This window comes from Aquarana catesbeiana, linkage group LG08, assembly GCF_042186555.1.
Source record: "Aquarana catesbeiana isolate 2022-GZ linkage group LG08, ASM4218655v1, whole genome shotgun sequence".
Classification (NCBI taxonomy): domain Eukaryota; kingdom Metazoa; phylum Chordata; class Amphibia; order Anura; family Ranidae; genus Aquarana; species Aquarana catesbeiana.
The window spans coordinates 271,879,708-271,900,883 of record NC_133331.1 but is presented as its reverse complement, the minus strand read 5'-3'; the positions used below and the strand labels follow the sequence as shown (position 1 = coordinate 271,900,883).

At 44.1% G+C, this 21,176-nt stretch overlaps 2 protein-coding genes across 2 annotated transcripts; one reads left to right on the top strand and one right to left on the bottom strand.

Annotated features, from left to right (window-relative positions):
- The first annotated feature begins 8,070 nt into the window (after positions 1 to 8,070).
- LOC141105391 (histone H1.01-like) lies at positions 8,071 to 8,805 on the top strand. The gene has a single exon (XM_073595260.1). It carries the CDS (start codon positions 8,085 to 8,087, stop codon positions 8,739 to 8,741), a length of 657 nt encoding a protein of 218 aa, XP_073451361.1. The 5' UTR covers positions 8,071 to 8,084; the 3' UTR covers positions 8,742 to 8,805.
- A 1,396-nt stretch (positions 8,806 to 10,201) lies between these two features.
- Positions 10,202 to 10,649, bottom strand: LOC141105390 (histone H3). Its single transcript, XM_073595258.1, has one exon. The coding sequence runs from the start codon at positions 10,614 to 10,616 to the stop codon at positions 10,206 to 10,208; it is 411 nt and encodes a 136-aa protein (XP_073451359.1). The 5' UTR covers positions 10,617 to 10,649; the 3' UTR covers positions 10,202 to 10,205.
- Positions 10,650 to 21,176: the final 10,527 nt, after the last annotated feature.

Below are 21,176 nucleotides of genomic sequence, written 5' to 3'. Positions count from 1 at the left end.
CTACATCTTCAAAATAACGTTGTTAAAAATACCTAAAGACCCCCTACTCCTCATCTTCGGATACTGGGATGACCAACTGCTCCCGTGGTCCCCAACCACCCACCCTACATATAAGGACTGGGCATTGATCAGTCTCTTACTGGCTAGAAGACTAATTCTGCAAAACTGGACCTCCTCTCTTTGCCCACAGATCTCGCAACTTAAAAGGGAGCTTCTAACCTTGCTTCACAGGGACAAACTCAATACCGACTTCAGAAAAGAACTCCCCCACACACGATTTTACTCAAGATGGCGGGCCTTCATGCAATCAACTCTGTCCCAAGAGGAACTACAAAACTTCGAAAATACTTCATTCGCTTACTATGACACTTCCATTACCACTCCTGAGGAGGAAGACACTCCCGTTCTCTCTTCTTCCTGTAACTCTATAGCTACTTATACCTCAACCGACTGATGTATGCTTCCACTCCCCCCCCCATTCTATCCATCTCCCCCCCCCCTTTTTTTTTGTTTTCTTTCTGTTTGTGATACCAGTAGCTCCCGCAGGACCCACCCTGTTGATTCATCCAGTTATATCGTCATGATATGTCCATCTAAAAGTCACACCATATATCCCACCCTGGTTATTTTGGTTCTACACCTATATATAAATGTGCATAGACTACTACTGGTATTTATATATATATAAGTAAATATATATATGTAAAATGTTCAAAAATTATATATGTAAAATGTTCAAAATGTTGTATACCAACTAATGTGATACCCTGTATTGCAATTTCCTTCAATAAAATCTATTTAAAAAAAAAAAAAAAAAAAAAAAGGAGGTTCAATTGAGTTAAAAATGTGCATATTGCAATATTGCAATCAAAGTGAATGTTCAGTCCAGACGTTTTTTTTTTCTTTTAAAGTTTTGGATTAACATGAGAAAAGGTTACAACCTCTGTCAAGTTTTTACTACTTCCATATAGAGGTGCGGGGCTTCAGTGGTAAACTTGCAAACCACAATGTGTGCGCCCCATACACTCTACAATCTGATTTCCTCCTCTAACAATCTCATAGAGCAGCTTACCAGACAGACCTGATATGTTGGAAAGTCAAACAGTGTTCTGGTCTTGATAACCTCCTTCACCTGAGACCAGATATGTAAAAACCACAGATCCTTTGCACTATCAGTTGCTCCATAAAATATGTCTGTATTTCTTTCATGTTATTACTTGTTCCATTTACTTAAACAGATTTCTTTGCTTTCATCCCCCTGTTGCCCCTGAGATTATTTTAGGACAACTTCTGCTATTATATTTGAGCTCAACAGCATGACCTGTTTATTGATATTGTCCTTCCTGTTATTTCCTGATGAAGAGCTCTCAGAGATCCTCTGAGAAAAACATTCGGAATTACCCTTCACCATGGTCACCAGAATAAATGCCTATTGTATGAGGATTATAACCATCTCATTTATGAAAGCATTGTAATTTGTGTATGAAGTGCAGAAATGTATATAAATGCATGTACAATACACACATATAGTTCTATAGGATTGGATCAATGTCAGAATACACATGAGTGATCTAATATATCCATGTTTGATTTGTGAGAAGTTCCTCAAATCCTGCATGAAGTCTGCAAAATCCAGTCTTACAATCAAACCCTATCATCTTCTCTCCAACCTCCAAGAACCTTTTCACATCCATTATCTTCTTTTGAGAAACTACAGAATGTTCTGACCCAGACCCTATTCTCCAGTCCTTATGTCCACTATATGATTGTTTTGCTTCCCACAGCAAGGTTACAGAACTCCTTTACTGCTATAGGAAGATGATCTTCAACAATCTTTCTCTAATGATTCATTTAGGAAAGTCTCACATCTTTCTTCCAAATCCTTGATTTGCTCCAAATACTAGGGGAACAATTGCAAAATATTTACAGGATGGTATAGGGTCCCCCTATCATCCTTCACAATCACAAATATCACCCCAATGTCCCTGATTGATTTCTGGAGATGTCATTAGGGAACCATGTTCCTTGTATTATGAACCTGTCTAAAAATGCTTTCCTTCTAGTGAAAAGTCAGGACCATGTCTCAAAAATTCCCAGACTATGTACCACAGGATGATCTGTCCCTCTTTCTTTTATATATTCCTATGAGGAGATATAAGAGATCGGTCATGTGTCACCTCTTTAATGCAGAAAAAGCCTGCATCCCCCTTAAGTGGAAGAGCCCTTCACCAGTGGGGGCCATTCATGCAAGACACAAGGGACCTGCCCCCCTAATCCATGCGTCCAGCCCCTAATCTACATGCAGGGTGCCAGATGCATGGATTTCATTTTTTTTTTTTTTTTTTAAGCACATGATTAGAGCCTGAGGTTCTAATTGGCTTAAAACAAGGTGGGATTGAGGTGCAGAGCATTGCGCTCTGAGCCCACCCAGTTGTGTGACATTAGTAAATTAATATTCGCTAATGTCTCCCTGCTTCTCCTCCTGGCCAATCAGGAAGTGGATCCTGAGACACTATTGGCCAGGGAGTCTGAGGACCAATCAGGTCTCAGGACCCACTACCTGTTCAGCTGGGAGGAGACGCAACGCCTGTTTGGCTGGGGAGACTGGAGTGAGGAGCAACCTCCCAAGATAAGGCCGGACTGATCGCCACCTTCCCACCTGATTGTCACCTTCCCATCTGTCTCCCGCAGTGGAGGAGTGTGTGAGATGGCAGATGTGCGAGTGGGGGGGGGGGTTTGCCACCCCCAACAAAAAAAAAAAAGATTAAGCACCAGCCGCCATTGCCTTAGAAGGTATCAGTTAGACAGATTAAAAAAAATAAGGGAAGGGTCCCCCAGGTGTTGGGTTTTCAAGGCAGCAAGAAATTATGAGGATAACTCAATGTAGAGTAAAAATGTATAACTTTATTGGTGACAATTGTATCAAAATGACAGTGAAGTTAAAATGTGAACTGTGGTACTGGAAATAAAAATTCAATACATTGGATGCAGACACAATAATACACAACATTCAATAAGATTGATGCTGGTTGTGCATGAATACTGACGCGTTTCGGCTAGTGGTGCAACAGATCAAAAGACTCACGGTTCGGATCCTTCCTCAGATCAGGAGTCACGGTTCAGATCATTTTCGGATCAACAAAAAAAAAATCTCCCCACTGTAATATCCACATCATCTCCCCCACTGTAATAATATCCACAATCTCCCCCACTGCTGTAATATCCACAGATTCCCCCACTGTATATACAGTATGTGTATAGGAATTAGGAAGGCAGACTAGTGTTGTTTAGTCTTACCTTACAGAATAGAAGCCACCAAGCCGGCCAGATTAGATCCACGAGTTGAGGGGTAATGACGTCAGCGTGCACCGCCGCCGCCTTTACCAAGATGGACACCGCTCCGGAGCTAGGCCAAAGCCGCGGCCTTTCCTAAGGTCGAGGCAGCGGTGCACTCCGCGTTGCGCATGTGTGCCGATCCCAACAGGTTGAACCGTTCAGATCATGGATCGGTGATGATCCATTGCACCTATAGTATTGGCAGGGTATTGCAGAGTATTGGCAGGGTATTGCAGAGTATTGGCAGGGTATTGCAGATTATTGGCAAGGTATGGAAGGGTATTGGCAGAGTATTGGCAGGGTATGGCAGAGTATTGGCAGAGTATTGGCAGGGTATGGCAGAGTATTGGTAGAGTATTGGCAGAGTATTAGCAGGGTATGGTAGAGTAATGCAGAGTATTGGCAGAGTATTGGCAGAGTATTAGCAGGGTATTGCAGAGCATGGCAGAATATTGGCAGAGTATTGCAGAGTATTAGCAGGGTATTGCAGAGTATGGCAGAGTATTGCAGGGTATTGCAGAGTATTTACAGGGTATTGCAGAGCATAGCAGAGTATGGCAGAGTATTGGCAGAGTATTGCAGAGTATTGGCAGAGTATTGGCAGAGTACTGGCAGAGTATTGGCAGAGTATGGCAGAGTATTGGTAAATTATTGGCAGAGTATTGGCAGAGTATTGGCAGAGTATTGGCAGGGTATGGCAGAGTAATGCAGCAGAGTATTGGCAGAGTATTGACAGGGTATTGGCAGAGTATTGCAGAGTATTAGCAGGGTATTGCAGAGCATGGCAGAGTATGGCAGACTATGGAGGGATGGCTGAGCATGGATGGATGGATCCATGGATGTGACTGCAATTTCACAGAGCAGCGCTGTGGGCACTACAGATCCAGCCCACAGCGCTGCTGCCATCCGATCTCTCTCCTCCACTGTACAGATCAGTACACAGAGGGGAGAGAGGAACCGGCATTATAACATGACGCCGGTTTGTTTACAAGTGATTGCTCCGTCATTTGACGGAGCAATCACGTGGTAAACGGCCACCGGGTATACCAAGATGGCCGCCACTCCAGAGCTAGGCCGAAGCCGAGGCAGCAGCGTGCTCCGCAGAGCGCATGTGTGCCGATCTAAACAGGTTGAAGCGTTCGGATCACGGATCGTGACAATCCATTGCACCCCTAGTTTCGGCTCAAAGAGGGCCTTCTTCAGAGGTTTGGTCTGCTGTTGAAAGTATTTTCATTTATTCATTGTATTTTATAGCTAAAACATGTGCTTACGTTAACAACATAATTTTTATATATAGTTACCAATGGCAACATATTGTGGAAGTTCTCCTGACCAGAAATCCTCTAAAAACCTTTTCGCCTTGTCCCACACAATGAGCTCAATCTTCTGACGCTCCGGGAAGGGACCTGCATTGCAAGTATGTCTTACAAGTAGGGATGAGCTTCGAGTTTGATTCAAACTCATGTTCGACTCGAACATCAGCTGTTCGCCAGTTCGCCGAACAGCGAACAATTTGGGGTGTTTGCGGCAAATTTGAAAGCCGCGGAACACCCTTTACAAGTCTATGGGAGAAATCAAAAGTGCTAATTTTAAAAGCTTATATGGAAGTTATTGTCATAAAAAGTGTTTGGGGACCCGGGTCCTGCCCCAGGGGACATGTATCAATGCAAAAAAAAGTTTTTAAAACGGCCGTTTTTTTCAGGAGCAGTGATTTTAATAATGCTTAAAGTGAAACAATAAAAGTGTAATAGTCCTTTAAATTTCATACCTGGGGGGTGTCTATAATATGTAAAGGGGCGTGTGTTTCCCGTGTTTAGAACAGTCTGACAGCAAAATGACATTTCAAAGGAAAAAAAAAGTCATTTAAAACGACTCGCTGCTATTAATGAATTGTCGGTCCGACAATACACATAAAAGTTCATTGATAAAAACGGCATGTGATTTCCCCACAGGGGAACCCTGAACCAATTTTTTTTTTTTTTAATGGCGTGGGGGTCCCCCTAAATTCCATACCAGGCCCTTCAGGTCTGGCATGGATATTAAGGGGAACCCTAGCCAAAATTAAAAAAAAAAAAAAAATGGCGTGGAGGTCCCCCTCAAAATCTTTACCAGACCCTTCAGGTCTGGTATAGATTTTAAGGGGAACCCCGTGCCATTTTTTTTTTTTAAATGGCGTGGGGTCCCCCCAAAAATCCATACCAGACCCTTATCCGAGACCTTATCAGACCCTTAGCATGCAACCTGGCAGGCCGCAGGAAAAGACGGTAGGACGAGAGAGCGCCCCCCCCTCCTGAACCGTACCAGGCCACATGCCCTCAACATTGAGAAGGTGCTTTGGGGTAGCCCCCAGTGCACCTTGTCCCCATGTTGATGGGGACAAGGGCCTCATCCCCACAACCCTTGCCCGGTGGTTGTGGGGGTCTGCGGGCGGGGGGCTTATCGGAATCTGAAAGCCCCTTTAACAAGGGGACCCCCAGATCCCGGCCCTCCCCCCTGTGTGAAATGGTAAGGGGGTACAAAGCCTACCATTTCACAAAAAAACTGTCAAAAATGTTAAAAATGACAAGAGACAGTTTTTGACAATTCCTTTATTTAAAGCCTTCTTTTTTCATCTTTCTTCTATCTTCTTTCTTCTATCTACCTTTGGTTTCTTCCTCCATCTTCTTCTTCTTCTGGTTCTTCCTCCGGTGTTCACGTCCGGCATCTTCCTCCACGACGTCTTCTTTCCTTCTTCTCGGGCCGTTCTACATCCATGATGGGAAGCTCCCGTTGTGTGACACTTCTCGTCTTCTGACGGTTCTTAAATATTGGAGGGTGGGGGCACCAGGTGACCCCGCCCCCCTCTGACGCACGGGGGCTTGACGGGGGCTTCCCTCGATTATTTAAGAACCATCAGAATAGGAGAAGCGTCACACAGCGGGAGCTTCTCATCATGGATGCGGAGCGACCCGAGAAGAAGAAGGGAAGAAGAAGCCGCGGAGGAAGATGCCGGACGAGAATGCCGGAGGAAGAACCAGAAGAAGAAGGAGGAAGAAACCGAAGGAAGATAGAAGAAAGATAGAAGAAAGAAGATGGAAAAAAGAAGACTTTAAATAAAGTAATTGTCAAAAACTGTCTCTTGTCATTTTTAACATTTTTGACATTTTTTGTGTGAAATGGTACCTTTACCATTTCACACAGGGGGGGCGGGATCTGGGGGTCCCCTTGTTAAAGGGGGCTTCCAGATTCCGATAAGCCCCCCGCAGACCCCCACAACCACCGGGCAAGGGCTGTGGGGATGAGGCCCTTGTCCCCATCAACATGAGGACAAGCTGCTTTGGGGGGCTACCCCAAAGCACCCTTCCAATGTTGAGGGCATGTGGCCTGGTACGGTTCGGGGAGGTGCTCTCTCATCCCCCCCTCTTTCCCTGTGGCCTGCCAGGTTGCATGCTCAGATAAGGGTCTGGTATGGATTTTGAGGGGGACCCCCATGCCATTTTTTTTTTTTTAATTTGGCCGGGGTTCCCCTTAATATCCATGCCAGACCTGAAGGTCCTGGTATGGAATTTAGGGGGATCCCCCACGCCATTTTTTAAAAAAAATTTGGTTCAGGGTTCCCCTGTGGGGAATTTCCATGCTGTTTTTATCAATGAACTTTTATGTGTATTGTCGGACCGACAATTCATTAATAGCCGCAAGTAGTTTTAAATGACTTTTTTTCCTTTGAAATGTAATTTTGCTGTCAGACTGTTCTAAACATGGGAAACATTTGCCCCTTTACAGGCAAACTATAGACACCCCCAGGTACGAAATTTAAAGGGATATTACACTTTTATTGTTTGACTTTAAGCATTATTAAAATCACTGCTCCCGAAAAAATGGCCATTTTTAAAACTTTTTTTTGCATTGATCCATGTCCCCTGGGGTAGGACCCGGGTCCCCAAACACTTTTTATGACAATAACTTGCATATAAGCCTTTAAAATTAGCACTTTTGATTTCTCCCATAGACTTTTAAAGGGTGTTCCGCGGCATTCAAATTTGCCGCAAACACCCCAGAATAAACTCCTTACTAGTCTGCTGTGTGCAGTGGCTACAAACTTACAGTTGTTATAATGAGGAAAGAATGATAAATAGTACATGAAATATGACATGTTCTCATCAGATGACACCTTTGTATCTCTAACAATCTCCCCCATCACATCACACAAGGATCTCATGTCTCCGGCTGATGTTTTTGTTCCAGGCTCCTTCTACTCAGCTATAGATGAGCAGAGTTCTGTATTAGAGGGAAATGTTTCCTGATCTTCACTCTTCACTCATCTAATGTGAAGATGATTGTATTGGGAGATGTGAGAAGATTGTTTTCTGATGAGAATGTGTGTAGAAAAGCAGGTAGAAGGAAGAATGGGACACACACTCAGGAGGATGGATGTGTTTGCAGCCTCTGTGTTCAGCCTCCTGAGCAGATCATGAGAGAGGTAAGTGACAGATCGATAAGTGACAGTCCAGTGAGCAGATCGGGTCCCCGATGAAGATTGGACATCCTTCCATTTCTTATTATAATCGTTTTTCTCTCTATCAGGGAAACACAACAAGAGAGAGAAGATTCCCCAACACTGGAGTAAAGTCAGTGGGCGTGTCTAACGTGTAACCAATAGCAGTGCAGAAGGCAAGTTCTATATCAACCAATAGTAGTGCAGAACGTCTCTATATAAACCAGAGCACCACACACTGTGTTTATCTATTTTCAAAAACTCGTTGAGAATCATGACGGAGACTGAGAGCGCCCCATCCCCCGCTCCTCCAGCGGAGCCCGCCGCCAAGAAGAAGGCGACTAAGAAGACGGCAGCCGGAGGAGCCAAGAAAGGCAGCAAGAAGCCGTCCGGTCCCAGCGTGTCCGACCTCATCGTCACAGCCGTGGCCGCTTCCAAGGAGCGCAGCGGGGTCTCCCTGGCCGCCCTCAAGAAGCTCCTGGCCGCCGGAGGATACGATGTGGACAAGAACAACAGCCGCCTCAAGATCGCCATCAGGGCGCTGGTGACTAAGGGGAGCCTCGTCCAGGTCAAAGGACATGGAGCCTCCGGATCCTTCAAGATCAACAAGAAGCAGCAAGAGGGCGACAAGGCCAAGAAAGTCACCAAGAAGAAGCCATCGGCTGCGGCCAAGCCCAAGAAACCTGCGGCCGCCAAGAAGCCAGCCAAGTCCCCCAAGAAGAAAGTCCCCAGCAAAGCAGCCAAGAGCCCCAAGAAGGCCGCCAAGAAACCGGCAAAGGCTGCAGCTTCTCCCGCCAAGAAGGCGACAAAGAGCCCCAAGAAGCCCAAAGCTGCAGCCAAGCCGAAAAAAGCCGCCAAGAGTCCGGCTAAGAAGGCGGCTAAACCCAAGACAGCAGCCAAGCCCAAGAAGGCCGCTCCGAAGAAGAAATAAAGGAAGGCGGCAGTAGCCGGAGAACTCCTTCATCTCCACCCCCCAAAGGCTCTTCCCAGAGCCACCTACCTCCTCCTAACAGAGCTACACCTACCTACCTACACCCACCTCCTCCTAACAGAGCCACACCTACCTACCTACACCCACCTCCTCCTAACAGAGCTACACCTACCGACCTACACCCACCTCCTAACAGAGCCACACCTACCTACCTACACCTACCTCCTCCTAACAGCTACACCTACCGAGCTACACCCACCTAACAGCCATACATACACCCACCTCCTCCTAATAGAGCCACAGCTAACTACCTACACCTACCTCCTCCTAACAGCCACACCTACCTACACCCACATCGCTAATATCACACAGTGCTTCACATGTCTCTTTTGCTGTGGAAGAATTAATAGAAGAGACACAAATCAGATATGAGCGCTGATTGGCTGCAGAACGGCTGATTAATATTTCATTTTATAATGCGGCCGTTATAAGGAGAATCATTCTAATGATCTGGAGACACAACATCCTCCGCTCATGTTAGAATGATCGGCTACAAGACTCCGGTGTTATGAGGGGAAGGGAGTCTTTTCTAAACACAAGTTACAGATTCATCATGTGTTATGTATAGAAAAATAAACCTTTAATATCCCGATGTGACTTTTGGAGGCTTTTCCCGGCTCGGTATCTAATCGTACGATCCTCTTATTGGCTGTCAGATAAAGCGGGATCATTTGGATTGGTTGTAGCCGGACATTTATAAATTGCTCGCCAACATGATAATATATTTGCAGCAACAGCTGATCCTCCAGATGGGCGATAATGAATGAATTTCCAGATGAATTGTTTTCCTCTCCAGTCCCGGATGTATTCCTCCCTGTAATGTGAGCCGCCCCGGCAGAGATGTCTGATCTCCGGTGATGAGGGTTGTAGTATGGGAGGAGGTAGTAGAGGACATCCCTGAGCCCCCCATAGTGACGTCTCCATGTGGGCTGTGTAAGATTTACCCCCCAATCACATGTAACAATCTGATCCATCTTCAGATCTCTAATGACTTGACAAACATTCTCTTGTTACTTGGAATAAGAAATTGTCGGGTTTCTATAAAATGTAATGATTTGTCTTGTGTGAGAGAATGTGAAGAGTCCAAATAGAGACACAAAGATTGTAAAATCTGTTCACAGGAACGTTTGTTTTCCTCCGCTCTATAATGTCACATTGTATTGAGTACATAGAGAAGTGATTTGTTACTCTGGGATTGTATTAGAAATATTACAGATCAGCTTTGCTCAGACGGAGCTTCCGAGTGCAGAGAAGGGTGAGAAGAATGAAGAGATGTGGTGAGGAGTATTTGTATGATGTAGTGGTGATGAGATAGTATGGAGCTCTTTGTGAGGAGGATGTGGTGGCTCTGAGAAGAGCCTTTGTGTTGTGGGGGGGTGATGAGGATGTTGGTCGGGGGGTATATTAGGCCCTCTCTCCGCGGATGCGGCGTGCCAGCTGGATGTCTTTGGGCATGATGGTGACCCTCTTGGCATGGATGGCGCAGAGGTTGGTGTCCTCGAAGAGTCCTACGAGATAAGCCTCGGAGGCTTCCTGCAGAGCCATGACGGCGGAGCTCTGGAAGCGCAGGTCGGTCTTGAAGTCCTGGGCGATCTCTCGGACGAGGCGCTGGAAGGGCAGCTTGCGGATGAGCAGCTCGGTGGATTTCTGGTAGCGGCGGATCTCTCGGAGAGCTACGGTGCCGGGCCTGTAGCGGTGAGGCTTCTTGACTCCGCCGGTGGCCGGGGCGCTCTTGCGGGCGGCTTTGGTGGCCAGCTGCTTGCGGGGAGCTTTCCCTCCGGTGGACTTACGAGCGGTCTGCTTGGTTCTTGCCATGGCTGATCGATGCTTCCAATCTCCAGAAGAAACAAGTGTGAGAACACGGGCTGTGCGGCGTCTATTTATACACATCACTGCCTTCTGATTGGACAACTAACACACCCCTTTTCATGATTGGTTTACTTAAAAAAAAGCGCCAAGATCTGCCCGTTATCTGTGTTAGTAGAGTTACCTTCTTTGTGTGGGGCGGGGGAGGGGAGTTCCTCCACATCATGTAATGTGTAAGAATAAAAGATTAGAGACTCTTCTCGGTGTAAGAATTAGGAGCTCTGACATTGGAATGCTTGTCTCCATAATACAGAAAATTCTCCTCCGATCTCACTGATCGGATTATTCCGTTCTTTAGTGAATAACAAGTAGAAAGGTGACTTGTACAGCTTGTTCCATCCGGCACAATTCTGTACTAACATGGAGGGACAGATCGCTGAGCAGACAATGAATCGTGTATTTCTCATGATATCTTCGTTATGTTAACTTTACAATGAAATCACAGCTCTGATATGGTGTGGGGGAGTCGCTTTTACAAGAACCATTGAGTCCTGTTGGGTTGATGGGGGTGTTGGGGATTTGCTTGGCGCTGCTTTGTACGACTTTAACACTAATTATTATTAATAACATGAATATCATATAGGATATATATATATATATAGTGCCGGACTCAGCCGGTTACACAGCTCTTTACAATAAAAGGGGGGACAGTACAATCACAATACAAAAGGAATAGGAGGACCCTGCTCATGGAGCTTACAATCTAAAGAAATGTTTTTATAATCAAAAATTAGAGACTCCACCTGAGTGTAAGAATTAGAAACATTGAGATCGGATTATGTTTGTCCATATTTCAGTAAATTAGAGGAGGGAGGGGGGCTAAAAGGGGACAATGATCCCTGTAATTTCCATTTTGTAATCTGTGTATTGTAATCTGAGGCACCTGAAATATACCAAATACTCTTTATTAGAGAAAATACACACATCTATATAAATAGATACAGACCAGGAAAGACAATGTATGTCCAGCTGATGATCCAAACCGTCTCCCCCCCGATCTAAGGTGAGGAGATGATTATTATGTATAATCGTTGGACTCCCATAAAGAAAATAGATTCTATATGACACATTTGAATCAAACACAATGTGATGTATAAGTAATGATTCTAAGCAGATGATCCCTAAACTATTCCGAGAATGTAAGCATCCCCCTGTAGATGTGTCTCCAGACATTACCATGCTTTGTGCAGTCTTACATAAAACAGAAAGTAAACGTGTAGGTGAAAATGATGTATACAATAGAAGATTATATACAGTATGTGTCATCCTTATATACATAAATATCCGCTTTCAATTTGCGGGAAGAAAAGCTCCCATGTATTCTCTAAGGAAGAACAACACTGACACCTAGTGGTTATAAAAATCCATGCTTCTATACGGAGATCGGGGAAGATATACAATGCGGTTGGATGATTTGTTCCCACTAGCCGACAATATTGATGTACAAATCAGATCCTCCAATATTCATTTCACAGACTGGGTCTAGGAGGAAATAAAACGTCAGGAATTCCTGAATAGAGGGAATCTGCAACACCAGCTTGTATTGGGATGGATCTCTTACAACTTCATCAGATTGTACAAACATTGTCATAATCGGTTTATTCTTCATTTAATGTATTTAGAATTTCTAATTTAGATAAAATGTGATGAGAGCTCATTGATGGAAATGGTGGGTGGCTCTTAGAAGAGCCTTTGTGTCTTGTGTTGGGATGATGATGATGGGGGGGATTACTTGGCGCTGGTGTACTTGGTGACGGCCTTGGTGCCCTCGGAGACGGCGTGCTTGGCCAGCTCTCCGGGCAGGAGGAGGCGGACGGCGGTCTGGATCTCCCGGGAGGTGATGGTGCGGCGCTTGTTGTAATGAGCCAGGCGGGAAGATTCGCCGGCGATGCGCTCGAAGATGTCATTGACGAAGGAGTTCATGATGCCCATGGCCTTGGACGAGATGCCGGTGTCGGGGTGGACCTGCTTGAGCACCTTGTACACGTAGATGGCATAACTCTCCTTCCTGCTCTTCCTCCGCTTCTTGCCGTCCTTCTTCTGGCTCTTGGTCACGGCTTTCTTGGAACCCTTCTTGGGCGCCGGGGCGGACTTGGCTGGTTCAGGCATGATCAGGATGAATGTGATCTCCTCCGCTGCGTATAGAGAATGTGTGCTGGAGCCGCCCTCATGTGCTGATTTTATAGACGTCCTATGCAGATGAGTCTCCTCCCTCCTCACGCTTCTATTGGAGGATTCAGTCATGTGATGGGGAGGAGTGGAACACTTTCCTTTCTTGTTTATTGATTGGTGTAGAAACAAGTCAAAACACTATTGGCTGGCTTGAAAAGTAACCAATCACAGAGTGTGATGTCAGAGCATTGACGGTATAAATATAAGGAAGCGGGAGGAAGTTTTACATCTTCATCCGACATCTCAGAAATCTCACAATGTCTGGCCGTGGAAAACAAGGAGGCAAGGTTCGGGCTAAGGCCAAGACCCGATCATCCCGGGCTGGTCTGCAGTTCCCAGTCGGTCGTGTTCACCGTCTGCTCAGGAAGGGGAACTATGCCGAGCGGGTCGGGGCCGGAGCTCCCGTCTATCTGGCCGCCGTCCTCGAGTATCTGACGGCTGAGATCCTCGAGCTGGCCGGCAACGCCGCCCGCGACAACAAGAAGACCCGCATCATCCCCCGACACCTCCAGCTGGCCGTCCGCAACGACGAGGAGCTCAACAAGCTGCTGGGCGGCGTCACCATCGCCCAGGGAGGAGTCCTGCCCAACATCCAGGCCGTGCTGCTGCCCAAGAAGACCGAGAGCCACAAGGCCGCCGCCAAATCCAAGTAATCCCAACAACTCCTTTCTAGTCCCAAATCCATTCATTTACAACACAAAGGCTCTTCTCAGAGCCACCCACATCTCTCTACAAAGAGCCCACACATACCTCATTGTGTCTACCACATCGCATGGAATGAGCCCTCAATTGTCTTCATAGCTTTACACAGGAAATACATTCTTATTTATTCACACTTCTAATACAGGAGAGTTGTACAGGGAGAACAATTACTACATATAAAGAGCCTGAAATGTATTATTGGGGGATCTGCTCATCTTACATGGACTGATAGTCATTGTCCTTCAAACTTTTTAGTTCTGCTGAATTTATTACAGATCAGAAATCATTCATTATATACCAAAACAATCATCTCCCCCCAACTGATCAGGAACACAGATCTCAGAATTGTCCTATTATGGGGGGGGGGGGGGGTAGATTCAGAACGGAATGGCTTAATTTCCAGTAGAACGTTACAAATCATCTCAGATCGGCTAATCTGACAGAAAATGAATGATAAAACATTTCTATATTTTCTGGGGAACATTCCAGGCAGTTAATAAACTCACTGAAATAAATTATTTCAAGTGGTTTGTACTACAGAATCATAGAAAGTGTTTGCTATAGCGATCAATGAAAAGTATTTTCTGTGCTGAAATCTGAGAAAGAACTCGGAACACATTTCTATTTTCTTCATCAAATACATTATTGGCTGATGAAGGAAACGCCCACGGCTCTGATTGGCTCACATTTCAAATTGCTGATTTCAAATTTGCCCGCCTGAATTGTGAAGAACGTTACAGACAAATAATCAGCCCTATTATACCGCCAAATCCGACACTGAGATCATCAGATGAGACATTTATCCAAAAAAATATCATCAATGCTTTATTTTCAAGCAGATTCATCGATTTGTCCGGAATGAATAGAAATAGACTCTGAAGATTACTGAATCATGTAAAACATTTCCATATGTTCTTTGTTACTAGATTTAAGAAAAGTGAAAGGACTGGTAGAAATCATGACACTGCCAGATATATTTGTACAATGAATCAATAAAACAAATATGTCTCCACTTTGTATCTAGAAATCAGGAAAATGTTTCTAAGTAAATGAGACATATTTATGTTTTTTTTTTATCCCTTTACTTTAGTAATCCTTTATAAATATGTAATTGTTATTAACAATAGTAACTGGTGATTTGTGTTCTCTGTTATGATGTGACAGATGAATGTTCTCTGTAATCTCCGGAAAAAGAAATAGAAACCCGTAGTAAAGGAAGAATAGATTTGTGTTTTCTTAATGTATCTGAAAATTGCAGACTTTAAAAAACAATAAAATTCTGTGTTTTAAATGAATGGGTGATGAGTCCGGGATGGATAGAAATGAAATCTGAAGATTATTGAATAATGTACAACATTTTTGTATGTTCTCTTTTATTCCAAGTCCTCGGAATGCAGAAATTTCTCTGCAGTGTAATACAGGAATAGACCCCGCCCCTTTTCATGTCTCCCATCAGGTCCGCAAAGCCTTACACCCAGGAAGGAGAGATGTCGGGCAAAAAAATGCATTTCTTTGTTCCTTTTTAAAAATAATGTTTATAAATATGAAACATGTAAACTGGTATTTCTGTTATGAAGTGTTAAAGATTCATGTTCTCCGTGTAATCTCCAGGTATACTGCGATATCTAGCGGACCATACACTCTGCAATCTGATTGTTCAATCTGCTTTACTAAAGCTATATAAGAACACAACTAAATGATTTAATGTTGTATCTAACTGGGTAGAGAATTGTACAATCAGCACTCAGGATGATGTAGCGATATTTGGAGATGGATGATGAGTACATAATCTTTAGTCTGTTGAAGTCAATATTTCATGATGAAAAGAACGGAGCTCAGTAATAACTGGGATCGATTTTAAACGTACGATGGAGACAATGAATTTTCCGATCACCAATCCTGGGACATGCCCTTTTATTCGGCACACAATGGGGGGGGGATAAACTACAAGATAAGAACTTTACTTCTTCCACCAGTAAGAAATCCGATAATTGTACAGAAACCCTCCATCCATTTCCTGCTGAGATTTGGCGCTAGAATAGATCTGGTTCTCTGGATGGAACGTTCTTAGACTTCGGGGAGAAATTTCCAACTGAAGCTGAGCCGATCCCAGTTCTGGACGTTTCCTGACAAATCCAAACGACTGATTGGTTTTATTCGGCCGATTGATCAATCCCCTTTCCTACAGTCTGATCACACTTCGATCGCCTACATAGGACGAATGTCACATGTCCAAACCCTCCCGCTACATAAATGTGTAGGACGCGTCATTTAGATTACATTTACTAATAAAGCAAATAGCGGTGTATATAGATCTTTGTATGAGAAGGTAGGTGGCCCTGAGAAGGACCTTTGTGTAGATGAAGTGGGTAGTAGGTGTCTATGAGGGTTTATCCTCCGAATCCGTAGAGAGTGCGCCCCTGGCGTTTGAGAGCATAGACGACATCCATGGCGGTGACGGTCTTCCTCTTGGCGTGCTCGGTGTAGGTGACGGCATCGCGGATGACATTCTCCAGGAAAACCTTCAGCACTCCGCGGGTCTCCTCATAGATGAGTCCGGAGATGCGCTTGACACCCCCTCTGCGGGCCAAACGTCGGATGGCGGGTTTGGTGATGCCCTGGATGTTGTCCCGGAGCACCTTCCTGTGCCGCTTGGCGCCTCCTTTCCCCAGACCCTTCCCTCCTTTACCGCGGCCAGACATCCCTGATATCTTCAACGTTCAGACGTACAGTAAAGAAATCGCACACAGCCGCCTCTTTATATACAGCCTGAGCGGACCTGATCGAGAATAAGTGGGCGGGGTTAGAGGAGGGCGTGTCCTGACATCACGATAAGTCCGCCTCTCCAGGTTCTAAATTATCCAATCCTCAGCCGTTTCTCGGTTTGAATTTCCCGCTCTATGATGTTCTTTGTTCTCTAATTAGGGAAAGGCCAACTGATTGAACAAAGTCCCTGTGTGTAGGGAACGTTCTAGAACCCGATCAATTAGGAATAAAAGTTCTGCTTTCTAATTTCTCCTCTGTATTTGTTAGCGGAGAAGACAGATCATATTCACTAAACAATGATAGAAGCGCAGAGATGGCGTCTGTGCCACCGCAGTGATCGTGACTTCCATCTGATCGTCTCTTATACAGAGAGACATCATTACTGATCACTGCCGGCTATAGAAAGGTGAGCGGATGGAACGTATTAGAGGAGACTTTTCTACTCCCTATGATGACCATTGGATGTCACCTGATAATCATTACTGAGGAGATCGGTGGTGAGGTCATGTCTCTGACGTCATCCAGTATCACCCGAAGAAATGTCTTCTGAACATTCACATATGAGGAAGAAACTATAAAAATATAATATTATCGTAATATATAAATCAATATATTATGTTTAAAAGCAAATCGTCAAAAACACCTTAAAATGCAGCATTTGTCACTCCCCACCCCTCCCAAAACGGGATGATTAGTAGAGTGCGCCCCAATAAATAGATAAATGACCCCAACCGGAAAATGAAAGAAGAATACCAGAGATATGAGCGCATTCACATGACCATACAACCCCTTTATTGTAAAATCACTATAGACATACAAAGTCCTCTTTACCCGTTATCTTCCCTCCTACCCCAATGTCTTAGGGAAAAATATCAGTTCTCCAGTCATATCAAGGAAGTCATTTTTTCCCTAAATCTCTCCTTTTTGGGTGTAAAGCTGAGCGGACCCGAATAGAGACATGAGGAGGGGCGGGGTCTATTCATTTATTACACTGCAGAGAATTTCATTTATTTAGAAGCTTTTCAATACTTTGCTGAATGAAAACGGATGTAATTCATCAGATGCGCAATATCTTCTTTATTGGTTCATAGTACATATTTTTTGGCATGTCATGATGATTATATATTTGTATCTTTTTTTTTTTTTTTTTCAGTTACATAATCCTATGCAGATCTGACTATGTTTTTCATTGTACATGCTTTTATGTATCTGGCAGCGTCATTATTTCTACCAGTCCATTCACATATTTTATATTATTATTCTAGTTGTAATTTGGGGGAAATCCGTTATTGCTACATCCGATAGAGGCCAGTCCCATGATCCTATACAGGTCTGATGACAAACCTATTCTTCCTTTATTACGGTTTTCTAATTATTTTTCGGAGATTACACAGAGAACACAAAAAATCAGGTCTGTCTGGTAAGCTGCTCTATGAGATTGTTAGAGGAGGAAATCACATTGTAGAGTGTATGGGGAGCACACATTGCAGTTTGCAAGTTTACCATTGAAGCCCCACACCTCGATATGGAATGTTTTGAAGTAGTAAGAACTTGACAGAGGTTGTAACCTTTTCTCATGTAAATCCAAAACTTTAAAAGAAAAAATGTTTGGACTGAACATTCACTTTGCAATATGCACATCTTGTATTTTTAACTCAATTGAAACTCCACCTTTTAATATTATCACTTTACGTTTTTTAATCCCCTAATGACAATAATACAATTATAAAAACTTTCAGACACTGGGGGGAATGATGGGATTAAAATGGTTTCCAGGATTGGAGATCATGTGTAAATTCACCTATAAATGTGTAGATATTAGTAAAGGTGATAAACATGCCCAATGCCCTAGGGACAATCATCTTCCTCTAACTTCTATAAAGGACTGTGTGCTGTCCGAGGTGATATTGTGATCAGATTTGTATGTAGGTGATATTTTGTACATATTTTGTGTCATTTACCTATCAGGCAGCTTATGGCTTTATCTATGTACATTGATCTGCTGGTGATGATTGAAATGGATACAAATAGACAAAGATTTGTCTGGACTGATTGAGTAGATACAATGTTTCGTTTTTCTTGCTTCTTTCCCCCATTGTGTTGTGGGTTAAGAACTCCACGATCTTCCCAACTTGTGATTTCAGATAAAGTAACAATGTAAGGCGGGAGATTGTGGAGGATCTTTGATTGTAACAATGTGTGAGTGCGGCATAAGTGTTTATTCAGCTCTGCCACCTTGTGGTCATTCCCGGTAGAACACTCGGGTGTGTGTGCAGTACAAGGAGATTAATAGGGAATGTATACAGCCAGAAAGTGGAGATGATCTCCGCAATAAATCTGGAATCAGGATGGGAATAGAAGGAAGGTTTATTCATCCCCCTCCCAGTCTGACCGATCTACGGTACTTCTCATCTAAAGATCAATGTTATTATTATTTTAGCATTGCCTCACAAACATGCCACCCACATCTCTCTACATAGAGCCGGACATACCTGCTTTCTATTCCTATTCTCCAATGAAGTTATATATTATTAATACTGGCAGGTAAAACATTTCCATATGTTCTCTTTTATTCCAAGTTCCCGGAATGCAGAATACTAAATGGGAAAATCTAGAGATATAATATAATGACATGACATGGCTTGAGATGTACTCACATTTGGGAGGCTGTGCGGTGATGTATTCGAGTTGAAAACATATAGTGGTGAGAGTTCTTATCTTCATATTTGTTGTTGGGGTAGAGCATGTCCTTTGCGGTACTTGTACATGTTCTGGCTGCTGCGGATCCAGATTCAATAGAAAGAAAAAAAGAGAAGAGAAACATAAAAAAACAAATATAAACTGAAATGCAGTGCATTTATCAAACTTGTGTGGGATCAGCATTTTCAAGAGCTGAGCCCAAACCTGAAGACACAAACTTTAAGGTACAGCTAATTGCTGTTCAAGCAAGTGGAGGGAAAAAGTTCAAGCCTTTGAGCTTTTAAACAGGTTTCCAGGGATTAGCAGGTTGTAAATTAACCATCCTGGGTTAAGAGTGTGATTTTGCGTTTTTTGTGGTGACCATCTTCCACGCAGGTTCCACTGATCTGGGTGTTTTGGCCGTGTTTGTCTCCTTTTCAGGTACAATTTTCCATTCCTCCAAAAGGGATAGACCTTTTTCTAGAGAATTCACCACGTGGGTGTGTCCATCTTTAGTTATAGTGAGTTTGGTGGGGTAACCCCATCTGTAGGTGATGTGATGGTTTCTCAGTGCTTTAGTGATGGTATTTAAGTTTTTCCTTTTTTGCAGGGTATACTGAGAAAGATCGGCGTAGAACTGTAGATGCTGAAATTGCGCAGGGATTTGATCTTTCTGGCGCACGATCAACATCAGTTGTTCCTTGGTATGATAAAAATGTAGACGCAGGATCACATCCCTAGGGATGTGTTCTGACAGGTATGACGGTTTTGGCAAACGGTGTATTCTGTCTATTGTGATCTCCATGTCAGAAAGACCAGGTAGGAGAGATTTGAACAGTGAGGAGGCATAGGATCTTAAGTCAGTTTGCAGGACTGTTTCAGGGATCCCCCTAATTTTCAGATTGTTCCTCCTATTACGGTCCTCAATGTCTGCGATTTTATCTTTCATCCATTCAGTATCTCCCTCCCTCTCCTCATGGGAGTCCACTAGATCATTAATAGTGACAGCATATTCTCCCATCTTTTGCTCTATATGCTCAACCCTTGTTTCTACAGCCTGAAGATTGGTGTTGAATTTGTGCATACACTTCATCATATCTGATTGCAGTGAGCTTCTTAATGATAGAAGCATATCTTTCAGTACTGTGTCTATCACTGGCTGATGCATGGTTGGGAAAGTTTCAATAGAGTCAGGGAGTTCACGTGTGTCATCCCCTGAATCGATGCCTGGGCTTGCCGCTCCGAGAGATCCCTCTCCATCCATCCTGAATTTTGCTTTGGCAGGGCTACCAGATGGCGGTGAGGGAGAGTATGGTTGTGGGCATTCAGGAGAGGGGCTATTTTTTTGCCTGTGGCTGCCCTGCCTAGACAGATGGCCGGCGGGAATATTAGCTGGGGTAGAGGACGACCCGGCGCCATCTTGCCTACCGTCATGTTGCTTCATGGTATAGAAGTCCGTCAGGCGCTGTGGCTTCCTTTGCTCTTTTCTTTTCCTGGACATCCTCTCCTCTTTGTCCCAAGGTGAATCGCCAGCTGAGGGTAGCAAAACGGGACCCGATGGTATGCTTTGTGCCGCTATATTCCTGGCTTTTACCGGAGCTCCGGACTTATGCTGCCATCTAGCTCAAGCGCAGGCCACGCCCCGTGCCCTGGACAGCTCTTTTTATAGCCCAGTGCTGATCGTTGAATGTTGTAATAAAGAGAAGGTCATGTTGTTCTTTTGCAGATGTAGTCATAATCTTGTTCTGGATGCCTTCTCTATATTGGTCTCTCGCCTTTTGAATGTGATGATCTTCATATCCTTTTTCCAAAAACTTTTTTTGACACGTGGATCAGAAAGTCTGGCTCGTAGTCTCAGCTCTAATTCATCCCAAAGGTGTTTTACGAGTTGAGGTCAAGACTCTGTGCAGGCCAGTCAAGTTCCTCCACCCCAAACTCGTTCATCCATGTCTTTACGGACCTTGCTTTGTGTACTGGTCCAAATCATTTGGTGGAGAGGGGATTGTGGTGTGGAGTTGTTTTTTAGGGGTTGGGATTGGACCCTTAGTTACAGTGAAGGGAACACTTAAGGTGTCAGCATACTAAGAGATTTTGGACAATTTCATGCTCCTTCCTTTGTGGTAACAGTTTGAGGATGGCCCCTTCCTGTTCCAACATGACTGTGCAGCAGTGCACAAAGCAAGGTCCATA

Excerpts from the sequence above, each read along its gene's own strand:
- LOC141105391 (XM_073595260.1), top strand. The coding sequence starts at position 8,085 with ATGACGGAGACTGAGAGCGCCCCATCCCCCGCTCCTCCAGCGGAGCCC.
- LOC141105390 (XM_073595258.1), bottom strand. The coding sequence starts at position 10,616 with ATGGCAAGAACCAAGCAGACCGCTCGTAAGTCCACCGGAGGGAAAGCT.